Here is a 12,551-nt window from a genome sequence, read left to right as displayed (position 1 = left end):
GTATGGGAGCAGCTGTGTAACGGACAAAAAAGCTCTACAGCAGTGGTTCTCAATCTGTGGGTCGGGACCCCATTTGGGGTTGAACGACCATTTCATGGGGGTCGCCAAACAACGCAGTCTGCCATTTTTCCCCCCTTTTTCTTAGCTGTGCTAATCCCTTTTATTCTATTGGCTTTTGAAAGCCAATAGAATAGACTCTCTTGAATAGAGTCTAATTCTATTGGCTTTCAAAAGCCAATAGAATATCGGCCGGCGCAGGGGGCGGCACCACGCATGCGCGGCGCTCCTGGGCAGGGAAAGTCCTTGACTTACGACCGGTTGGGGGTCACAGCATTAAAAAGGTTGAGAACCACTGCTCTACAGAGAATCATTAAAACTGCCCAGAATATTATCGGACTGCAGCTACTATCCCTGGACATCTTCGAATCTCGCTATTTGAGGAACTTGCATAACATTCTCAGAGATTCTTCCCGTCCTGCTTACAATCTCTTTGACTGTTGCCTTCTGGCAGAAGATACAGAACAATTAAAATTCGGACCACTTGTTTTCTGAATAGTTTTTATCCCAGAACTATAATTACACTCAACAATGAACTAAAGGGCCACCATCAGTGAACTGTTGGACGGTATTCCTTGGTCTGTTGTGTGGATGTTTGGGTGGTTTTAGGGGTGGGGAATTGTGGTGGGTGGGAGTGTGTTTGGGATTATGTGTGTGGGACCTGGTCTTTGGGTGTCAAGTAAATTTCCTTGTATGTGTATACCGTGTACACATACAATGACAATAACGTTTGTTTATTATTTATTTTATTTATTAGATCCACGTATTTGTGGAGATTCTCCATCCTCCAGCTCATGGTTGTCCCAAGGAGCTTTTTTTCAGGAGGCCATTGGACTTTCTTGTTTTTCTTTGAAGACGTTTCGCTTCTCATCCCAGAAGCTTCTTCAGCTCCGACTGGAGGGTGGGGAATGGAAGGATTTATACTCCTTGCAGACAGCTGGTCATTTGAATTCTCTTTTAGAGCAGGGGTCTTCAAACTTGGCCCTTTGATGACTTGGGGACTTCAACTCCCAGAATTCCTCAGCTAGCGTGCCTGGTTGAGGAATTCTGGCAGTTGAAGTCCACAAATCATCAAAGGGCCAAGTTTGAAGACCCCTGGCTTAGAGAGTCTTCAAAAAGGAGGGCAGAAAACATCCTGCAGCCATGAAGGCTCCATCATCCATTTGCACCATCAGGTGACCCTGAGGTAGACACAGATAAACCTCCAAGTGGCCTCAATGTCTCCCTAAAAGAAGGCAAATCACCAGCTGTCTGCAAGGAATATAAATCCTTCCATGTGGCCTGGAAGGATTTATAAAATAGCCTGGTTCTCATTTTTTTTTTAAAAAAAAATCACTAACCATGATTATTATTACAGCTTTCTGGTGTTTTAATGCTATCTTCTGCCTACATTCAGAAAACATCCAATCATTTGAGTAGTTCTCTAGGTAGCAGATTACATTTCAGACTATAAATCCTTCTTCAATTACCAAAGCAAGTTTGCCTTCTCTAGGTTTTATAGAAGGCCCGAAACCGCAACCGCAGGGGTTCTGCTGTCAGATCTGCCAGGTAGATCCCACCAGGAAATAACTTTGCAGAAAGATTAAAAACCCATCTAAAATCTGAGAGATCGGCTGATCAGGATTTGAACTCAAGAGCCTTTTCAACCTAGGATTCTGTGTTAAGAGAGGTTTGGATTTTGGTCGTAAGTTGAAGACTACAAGTGTAGGAGCCCAAACAGAAAGGCCCAGCTCTCTGTGTCCACCGACCCGCGGCAAGGAGCAGCCATATTAATTTCGAAAGAGAGAATGACGCTGCTCGGTTTTGGTTCCCTTGACTTTCTTCTCTTCCCTTTCTCTGTAGGAAGATCCGAAGTGGGAATTTCCTCGGAAGAACCTGGTGCTCGGCAAGACTCTGGGCGAGGGAGAATTTGGCAAAGTTGTCAAAGCGACAGCCTTCCGACTTAAGTGTAAAGCTGGCTACACCACGGTGGCAGTCAAAATGTTAAAAGGTAGGTTCTCCTTGGGAAGCTCCTGAGAATCATTTGGTAAGAAAAACCCCTGTCTACTTCTGTTCCATAGCTGTCCTACTTATTATAGAGTATACCTAGAATAGAATAGAATAGAATAGAATAGAATAGAATAGAATAGAATAGAATAGAACAGATTGTAGAATTGAATAGAATAGATTGTAGAATCGAATAGAATAGAATCAAATAGAATAGAATAGAATAGAATAGAATAGAATAGAATAGAATAGAATAGACATATTGTAGAATGGAATGGAATGGAATAGAACAGAACAGAACAGAACAGAACAGAACAGAATAGAATAGAATAGAATAGATTGTAGAATAGATTGTAGAATAGAATAGAATAGAATAGATTGTAGAATAGAATAGAATAGAATAGATTGTAGAATAGAATAGAATAGATTGTAGAATCGATTGTAGAATTGAATCGAATCAAATAGAATAAAATAGAATAGAATAGAATAGATTGTAGAATAGAATAGAATAGAATAGAATAGAATAGAATAGAATAGAATAGAATAGAATAGAATAGAATAGAATAGAATAGACAGATTGTAGAATGGAATGGAATGGAATGGAAAGGAATAGAATAGAATAGAATAGAATAGAATAGAATAGAATAGAATAGAATAGAATAGAATAGAATAGACAGATTGTAGAATGGAATGGAATGGAATGGAAAGGAATAGAATAGAATAGAATAGAATAGAATAGAATAGAATAGAATAGAATAGAATAGAATAGAATAACAGAGTTGGAAGGGACCTTGGAGGTCTTCTAGTCCAACCCCCTGCTCAGGCAGGAGAACCTATACCATTTAAGACAAGTGACTGTCTTGCTTCTTCTTAAAAACCTCCAGTGATGGAGCGCCCACGATTTCTGAATGCAAGCTGTTCCACTGGTTAATTATCCTCACTATTAGGAAATTTCTCCCTAGTTCTAGGTTACTTCTCTCCTCGGTTAGTTTCCATCCATTGTTTTTCGTCTTGCCTTTTGGTGTTTTGGAAAATAGTTTGACCCCCCTCATCTTTGAAGGAGCCCCTTAAATATTGGAAGACTTCTATCACCCCTTGTCCTTCTTTTCATTACACTAGACAAACTCTACTCCTGCCAACTGTCATTCATAAGTTTTAGTCTCCAGGCCTTTAATCATCCTAATTGCTCTTCTCCACATGCTTTCCAGAGTCTTAGTATCTTTTTTTATGTTGTGGTGACCAGAAGTGGATGCATTATTCCAAGTTTGGTCTTACTAAGGCTTTGTAAAGCGGTACTAGAACTTGACACAATCTTGATTGTATCCCTCTTTTAATGCAAGCTAGGACTGCATTGGCTTTTTTGGCTCATATTTAAGTGACTGTTCACTAAGACTCCAAGATCCCTCTCACAGCCACTTGCATTGAGCCAAGTTCCACGTAGTCTATACCTACAGTATCTAGTTGTTTTTTCTTGCCTAAGTGTAACATTTTACTTTTATCTTTGTTGAATTTAATTTTGTTAGGTAGGGCCCAGTGTTCAAGTCTGTCAAGAACTGTTTGGATCTTGAGCTTGTCTTCTGGGGTGCTGGCTATTCCTGCCATATAAGGGCACTACTGTGGTCTTCTGTGCCAGATCAATGGTAGTAATTTTATGGGACATGATAGCAGAATGTTAGCTTTGCTGATGCATCTCAGTTAAATTGCCTTTTGATAGAGGCATCTCAGAACTTCTGTTTGTTAGCTGCCTGTCAGTTTAAGGAGAAGATTTCATGCTGAAAGGCATAAAAATAGCTCTTCTCTTCTCCTCTCCTCTCCTCTCCTCTCTTCCTCTTCTCTTCTCGTCTCTCCTCTCCTCTTCTTTCTCTCCTCTTCTCTTCTCTTCTCTTCTCTTCTCTTCTCCTCTCCTCTCCTCTCTTCCTCTTCTCTTTTCTTCTCTTCTCTTTTCTCCTCTCCTCTCCTCTCCTCTCTTCTCTTCTCTTCTCCTCTCCTCTCCTCTCTTCCTCTTCTCTTTTCTTCTCTTCTCTTTTCTCCTCTCCTCTCCTCTCCTCTCCTCTCCTCTTCTCTTCTCTTCTCTTCTCTTCTCTTCTCTTCTCTTCTCCTCTCCTCTCCTCTCCTCTCTTCCTCTTCTCTTTTCTTCTCTTCTCTTTTCTCCTCTCCTCTCCTCTCCTCTCCTCTCCTCTCTTCTCTTCTCTTCTCTTCTCCTCTCCTCTCCTCTCTTCCTCTTCTCTTTTCTTCTCTTCTCTTTTCTCCTCTCCTCTCCTCTCCTCTCTTCTCTTCTCTTCTCCTCTCCTCTCTTCCTCTTCTCTTCTCTTCTCTTCTCTTCTCTTGTCTTCTCTCCTCTCCTCTCCTCTCTTCTCTTCTCTTCTCTTCTCTTCCCCTCTCCTCTCCTCTCCTCTCTTCTCTTCTCTTCTCTTCTCTAAATTTGCAATTGGTTTAAAATTCCATGCATCAGAATTTTCTCCAAAGTCTCTGGAACCCTTGGAAATAATCTTCTAATCTATCCAAATCATTTCTGTAACTGATTTGAAGGGTTAGAACACCACACACAAAAATAAAATGTTGGGACTGGAATATTGACTTCATCCAAAAATGTAAATATCCTCTGAAAACTGACGAATAACCAAGCAGTTAATGAGAAACAGCTTTAAAATTTGTTCTGGTTTGAACGAATTGCTTTCTCTTCTCTTTAATTTAGTATCAGAGTTTTGAAACCACTTTCAAACAAAAAATGCCACTTGTGCAGGTTGCCCTTTGGGGAGAATACTGTTCCACCATCATTTTACATCAGGAACAGTTGTCCTGAAATTCTTATCTTTTATGTTCTTTCACCTTTTGCAATTTTACCTTTTAGCTCGCAGTGAAGAAAATACATCCGTGAAAAGATTAGACAGGACTCAAATCCAAAGCGATGTCAGATTTCAAGTGCCAGAAGAGTTTCAAAATTAAATTCAGCACTATCCATGGATGAATCAGATTCTTGGAAACCGTGGTTGAAGCAGCCAAACCAGTGTAATCTAACATTCCCAGAAAAATGTCATTTTTTTGGCTGTTTTTCTTTGAAAATTGACAATGAAGAATCCCAGGGAATGAAAAAAGAAAGCCCTTTTTCTGGAAGTAATAGAATAGAATAGAATAGAATAGAATAGAATAGAATAGAATAGAATAGAATAGAATAGAATAGAATAGAATAGAATAGAATAGAATAGAATAGAATATAGAATATAGAATATAGAATATAGAATATAGAATATAGAATATAGAATATGTAGAGTAGAATAGAGTAGAGTAGAGTAGAATAGAATGTAGAATAGAATGGAATGGAATGGAATGGAATGGAATGGAATAGAATAGAATAGAATAGAATAGAATAGAATAGAATAGAATAGAATAGAATAGAATAGAATATGGAATGGAATAAGAATAGAGTAGAATAGAATAGAATAGAATAGAATAGAATAGAGGAATGAAGAATAGAATAGAATAGAATAGAATAGAATAGAATAGAATAATAACTTTGTCACCTTGAATGTACACTAATCGGCATACATTAAAATGAAATTTCATTGCATGCAGCTCCCAAAGGGTCACCACCTCCGATATACATTATATAAATATGACAAAAATATATATGTAAATACAGAATTATGCATATATCCACATACATTATATGACACAGAGAGACATCACAGTCTAATTGAGATCATGTATATATATGCATGGCGAGAAAAAAATTACTTAATGGGAACGCACTTTGAAATTAAAGTCGAAGCAAATATGTCTGTGGATCCCAATTCTTGGGCTTAAACAAGTTTGATTTCTTTCCAAATCAAAGTTGTGCTTTCCAATTCTTCCAAGTTGTCCTTCCTAAACCCCCCTGCACAGTATAATTCCCCTGTGCCTATTCCTTCTTTAACCCCTAATAAATATAATCAGCCATGCAGCTTTCCTGGAACAGTTTAAATGGATGTGTCACTTTCCACCCAAATGTGTTGGCACTCTCCCCCTTGTAATTACTGTGAGTGAGTCATCCTTCATTGGCAATCGGATAACAGTTAAAAGATTGTGTAATGCTCAGGAATTGTTCAGCTCAACACCTGCCAGGGATGACTGGCCCGGTTGCTGAATTAATAGTTATCTGTAAATGTCTACGGAGATTCTCAGCCATCCAGGTCCTGGTTGTCCCAAAGATGTTTTTTCAGGAGGCAGGTGGACTTCCTTGTCTTTCTTTGAAGACGTTTTGCTTCTCATCCCAGAAGCTTCTTCAGCTCTGACTGGATGGTGGGGAATGGAAGGATTTGTACTCCTTGCAGACAGCTGGTCATTTGCCTCCTTTTAGAGAGTCTCCAACAGCGAAGGGACCCATGTTTGCTTTTAAGACACTTAAGAGGGAAAATAATTCTATTTATCATTCAAAAGTAGAGGGGCAGGGGGGGAAGATAAATAAAATCGGTTAGCTATTACATGCACACCTCCATTATATATTGAATTTTTACCATTATTTGTAGCTCAGGGTTGCACTGATGACGTTACCTAGTTTGGTAATGAAACATCTGCAAGAAAACAACCAGGCTAAGAACGCCAAGGACCCCGCGTTGAATTTTTATATGTGACTTTCTTTAAGATACATCTCAAACTGAAGCACAAGAGATTAAGATTCAGACAACACAGACTCATCCCCAACAGCTGGCACCTGTCTTCAACGGGGAAGGGACCCAGGGCAGAAAACATGCTGTAGCCAGGAAGGTTTCCACGCACATTTGCACCACTCAGGTGACCCTGAGGACACAGCTAAACTTCCAAGTGGCCTCAGTGTCTCTCTGAAAGAAGACAAATGACCGGCTGATATTCCCAGATATTCCTGAATATCCCCAGATATTTCAGCTGAAACCCTGCTCGCTCTTCTGCCCGCCCAACATGGTGTACCTAAAGGCGGAGGAGTGCCCCCTTCTTTGTGTTTAATCGGGGCACCCAGGTGGAGTGCGCCTCTCCTTGCCAGGAGGGTGGCCACTGCCCTTGGGGGGGGGTCTCTTCCTCCAGGATGGATCCTGCGTGCAGCTCAGCCATTTAACATAGCATGTTTATAGCATTTAATATATATATTAAAAAAAATAGCTTGCATTTGCCACGGTGTCCTGAAAAGGAAGAGTCGTTGCTCCATTATTTACATAATATTTGAATGTGTAATTGCCAAATCCTGCCTCAAGTCATAGAACCGTGTCTCTTCCTGCTCTGTTCCTACAGAGAATGCTTCCGTCAGCGAGCTCCGGGATCTGCATTCGGAGTTCAACCTTTTAAAACAGGTGAACCATCCTCACGTCATCAGGCTGTACGGTGCTTGTAGCCAGGACGGTACGTATTTGGATTTGATTCCTGGAGAATTGGCTTTCCAGGGTAAAAGGATGAGCAAGAGTAGAAGTGGAGGAATGAGGGAAGAGTCACAATAGAAGATAGAACAACAGAGTTGGAAAGGGACCTTGGAGGTCTTCTAGTCCAACCCCCTGCTCAGGCAGGAGATCCTACATCATTTCAGACAAATGGCGGTCCAATCTCGTCTTGAAAACCTCCAGTGATGGAACATCCACAACTTCATTCTGTTGGTTGATTGCTCTCACCAGTGGAGGGTATCCGTGGAAAAAAGTTGAGAGACATGGTCTAGCCGTTTAAAGAGAAACGATCCTGGGCAATTGTGCTCTTTTAAAACTCCTGAACAAAACATTCAGAGTTTGAAAACTAGGTTTGCCTCAGAAAAACCACCCCCATTAACTGTGGATAGCGTGGCCTTATTTATCTGGACTATTTAAATGGCTGTCACGACAGTGGCCTCAGATTCTCCATTTCTAAGCCACGCATACTCTTAGGCAATTGCCTATTGTATTGAAGGAGGGAGGGAAGGAAGGAGGGAGGATGGAAGGAAAGAAGGAGGGAGGGAGGAGGAAGGAACGAAGGAAAGAATAGAAGAAGGAGAGAGAAAGGAAAGAAGGAAGGAGTGAGAGGGAGGGAGGAAGGAATGGAAGAGGGAGGAAGGAAGGGAGGGAGGAAGGAAAGAAGGAGGGAGAGAGGGAGGGAGGATGGAAGGAAGGAAGGAAGGGAAGGAAGGAAGGAAAGAAAGAAAAGAAAAAGAAAGTAAATCTGAATTCCTAAAGTCTCATATACGAGACTAATCCCCCAACGGAGAGGGTAACACTTCTGAACGTGCGATGCGTGAAACTAAAATGAACTTCTCTTGGTGCAAACTAAAAAAAATAAAAACAAAGACCGTGCCAAATTTGTTTTGCAGGCGTATCTGTTGAGGGCAAGTTGATTGAACTTCTGACTCCCCCCTCCCTTTGTTTGACCTCAGGGCCTTTATACTTAATAGTGGAGTACGCTAAATACGGCTCCTTGCGGAGTTTCTTAAGAGAAAGCCGGAAAGTGGGACCCAGCTACGTGGGAAACGATACAAACAGAAATTCTAGCTACTTGGACAACCCAGACGAGCGGGCCCTGACTATGGGTGACTTGATCTCCTTTGCGTGGCAGATCTCCCGTGGCATGCAATACCTTGCTGAAATGAAGGTAGGGGGGGGTTCCTCTTCAGGCCCACCCTCTTTCTATGACCTTTAACCTTTATTCACGTCAATGAGAAACGTTAATTTCTTGTTTCGTTTCGTTTGTTTCTCCCAAGCTTGTTCACCGTGATTTAGCAGCCAGGAACGTCTTAGTAGCAGAAGGGCGTAAAATGAAGATTTCTGATTTTGGTTTGTCTCGAGACGTTTACGAAGAGGACTCTTACGTCAAGAGGAGCAAGGTGAGGAAGGCAACTATTTATTCCCACAGCGATCTCTTGATTTGAAGGGTCTGTAAACGATTACTAGGAAATATCGGGACTTAAAAAAAGCAAAGACAGAGGCTAACGGAGTTGTGCTCCATTTTACAACGTTTCTCAGTCACAGCTGCTAAGTCCATCGCTGCAGTGGTTAAGTTAATAATGCGGTTGTTGAATCAGGCTTCCCCACTGACTTTGTCAGGCGGTCGCAAACGGGAACCACGTGACCCCTGGGACATTGCGATCGCCATAAATGTGAGTCAGTTGCCAAATGTATGAATTTTGATCCTGCGACATGGGGATGCTGCAACGGTTGTAAGTAAGAAAAACAGTCCTCATCACTTTTTTCAGCACCGTTGTAATTTTGGTTACTCAGTGAAAGATTGTAAGTCCAGGACTATCTGTATAACATTCCAAAAAGGTTATTCTAGTGATTTGGGCTGAGAGAGAGAAGCACTGGCCCAAGGTCACCCAGCTGGTTTCATGGCTAAGGTGGGACTTGAACTCAGAATCTCCTGGTTTCTAAATTGGTGGCTTAACCACTAGTCCATGCTGGCTATGTGTTTCAACAGCAATGGGAATTTTTTAAAAAAGAAAACGTATTACAATTCCAGAGGTTGTGGGTGCTCCATCACTGGAGGTTTTTAAGAAGAGACTGGACAGCCGTTTGTCCGGAATGGGTCTCCTGCTTGAGCAGGGGGTTAGACTAGAAGACCTCCAAGGTCCCTTCTAAGTCTTGTTATTCTGTTTCTATCAATTCTTGTAACTATGTAAGCAAGGTAATTCTGCATATCATAGCATATGAATCTTGGCTGGGCCCGGTTAGTGCAGCTGGAAAATCCATCCTCAACTAACTCATCTCTGAGAAAAAGCAACGAGAGAAGCTGAAAGCGAGAGATTTTACAAAAAGAACTGTTTGCCGAGTGTGGCTTTAGAAGTAACGTTCAGATGTGCTTGCAATAAGTAATATATATATATATTTCTCTTCCCATAGGGTCGAATACCTGTAAAATGGATGGCAATAGAATCTCTCTTCGATCACATCTACACAACCCAGAGTGATGTGTAAGTTGAGTTGTGCTATCATAAATGGGTATCTTTACATCCGAGCAGTAGCTCCATGGGTGCCGATGGTGTTTGTTGCAAGAGAGACAATGCAGGATCCTTAGGGCATCATTGCCTAAATGGCTCAAAATGTGTCAGTTGTGTCATTACATGAACATTTGCAGATGATGAATATTTGCCCCATCTTCCGAATTGGGCAAATGACCCAATTCATGTGGTTTTTATATTATGATGTCATGCTTATATGAGGTCATTAGACTGTCTCCCGGGAACCTGTGTTATTCCCTATTTGTCTTACAGAAAATGGCAGCGGTGAAAGAATGCTGACCTATAGGCCATTCACTATTATTTTGTACTGATTTTTTTTTTCAACTTATAACAGATTTGGAAGGGATCTTGGAGGTCTTCCAGTCCAACCCTAGATCGTTTCAGACAAATGGTTGTCCAATCTCTTTTTTAAAAAGTTCCAGTGTTGGAGCATTCACAACTTCTGGAGGCAGGTCGTTCCACTGGTTAATTGTTCTAACTGTCAGGAAATTTCTGCTTAGTTCTAGTTTGCTTCTCTCCTTGATTCGTTTCCATCCGTTGCTTCTTCTCCTGCCTTCAGGTGCTTTGGAGAGAACAGGTTGACTCCCTCTTCTTTGTGGCAACCCTTGAGATATTGGAACACCACTGTCATGTCACCCACAGTCCTTCTCTTCATTAAACTAGACATACCCAATTCCTGCAACCATTCTTTATATATTTTAGCCTCCAGTCCCCTGATCATCCTTGGCTTAGGAATTCTGGGAGTTGAAGTCCACAAGTCATAAAAGAACCAAGGTTGCCTACCCCTGGTTTAGGCTATCCTGTCTGGGCAGGGGGTTGACCAAAGGTCCCTTCTAACTGTTATTCTGTTATTCTCTCTTGTTCTTTTTTTTCCTTTTTTTGTAAAATAAAAAAGCTCTGCTCTTTACTACATTCACTCATTTGAGCAGCTATCGAAGGTGACGAGCAGGTGGGTGGAGTTAAGCAAGTCATAAGTCTAGAATCTTTGCGTTCCCACAAATGGTCTCAGTCCAAACCCTCATGAATTCCATTGATTTATCTAGTGCCAATTTAGTATGGAATGTTAGGTGGCTAGATTCTTGGGCGTGGACTTGAACAATAAATCTTTTTTTTTAAAGAAAATTTTATTGATTCTTTTTAGTTTTACTTTTAAATATTTGAAAAGCAATGTGGCGGCTGAGTTGATTAATAATTCGATAACACACAAATCTCTTTAGTACAGATCTCAAACTATTACATTAAATATTTCCTCTCTCTTCCCCTTGGTATTTACTGTCTCATATGTAATTTAATACAATTCTTATTATATCAATTAAACAAAAATAACTTTCTTACATTTATCAATAATTTTTAGTTTATACGTATCCTAGTTATTTTAACGTTCAATCTTTTTAGACAATCAATGTCCTGGTTAGTTTTTCCCAATGTTTAGTTTCCCATTAATATTTAAATTTAACATTTAATATTTATAATTTCCAAGTTTTAAATAACCCCAATTCCCTTTATCACAATTCATCACAAGATCTAATGTTCAGGATACACGTCTTATCTATTTGAATTCTCACCATCTTACATCAACCGATTAATAATACAGTATAATATTCTTATTTTCTGGTAACTTCCAAATATCTCAAAATTTCTCTTATTTCAACATTTAATACTTCCCCTTTTTTTCTCTTAATATCTACTATCTCATATTTAGGCTAATAATTTTTATTATTACCTCTAAGTAAAAACATATTTATTACATTCATCAATAGATTTCTAGCTTATATCTTAATTACCTTTACATTTGATTTAATTTTTATAAGGAAATCAATTGAACAATAAATCTTCTTAACTGCATCATAATGTACGGCCTTCGTGCCTGACATATCTCATGGGAAAAAAATACCTTTCCATGACAAGTTCTTCTTTCAGAAGTTACAAAATTTATCTATTTCTGTTTGCTAGCTACAACTCTTGAGTTTTTTCCCTCTCCCAATTTCTTTGAGAGTCCATAACATCTTTGTGGAGGATCTCATGAGCTTCAGGAGCCCACTTTGAGTCAACTGCAGTGAGGTTAGGGGAATTGTGTAAATAGGAAGACAGGGTTGGAGTTTACTTTGAGTGCTAAAGAAAACCAACGGCTGGTTCTTGGGTATCACAATACATCATCAGAGTTACGGAGTATTCTCAGACAAAAGAAAAAAAAAATGAAGGATGTTGAGCAGTGAATAGTTGTGCTCATATTTCAATAAGCGGGGGATGAAGAAACCACAGACCGTTGGGCAGTAGCCAACTTTAACTGAAGCAGCCCAAAAGAAAACAAAAATCCCAAAGTGATGACAGAAGCGTCACAAATTTAGCCTAACTGGGTTATTTAATAAGCATTTATTTGGAGACATGTCTCCAGCAAATGTTAGCATGTCCGTATTGCTGTATGTCTAGCAGCAAACAGCGGATAAACAGTGGTAAAGGGTATCAAATAAAATTGATTATTTAGAACGGTTATCCGTTAGCACCAAAATAACAGCGTTGGAAGGGGTGGTCTTCAAGTCCTTGCTCTCTGGAGGTTTTCAAGAGAAGATTGGACAACCATTTCAGACAA

The 12,551-nt window shown here is 40.2% G+C and overlaps 1 protein-coding gene across 1 annotated transcript in view; it reads left to right on the top strand.

Moving 5' to 3' along the window:
* Window positions 1-12,551, top strand: part of RET (ret proto-oncogene) — a 95,411-nt gene that overhangs the window by 70,257 nt on the left and 12,603 nt on the right. The window contains exons 12-16 of the mRNA XM_039340749.1: window positions 1,900-2,047; window positions 7,285-7,392; window positions 8,384-8,598; window positions 8,708-8,830; window positions 9,843-9,913. Coding sequence (XP_039196683.1) covers window positions 1,900-2,047; window positions 7,285-7,392; window positions 8,384-8,598; window positions 8,708-8,830; window positions 9,843-9,913 — 665 coding nt within the window. The remainder of the gene's footprint in view (window positions 1-1,899; window positions 2,048-7,284; window positions 7,393-8,383; window positions 8,599-8,707; window positions 8,831-9,842; window positions 9,914-12,551) is intronic.

This window comes from Crotalus tigris, unplaced genomic scaffold, assembly GCF_016545835.1.
Source record: "Crotalus tigris isolate CLP2741 ecotype Arizona unplaced genomic scaffold, ASM1654583v1 scf7180000017753.6788120, whole genome shotgun sequence".
NCBI lineage: Eukaryota > Metazoa > Chordata > Lepidosauria > Squamata > Viperidae > Crotalus > Crotalus tigris.
This window is presented reverse-complemented; position numbering and strand designations above follow the sequence as displayed.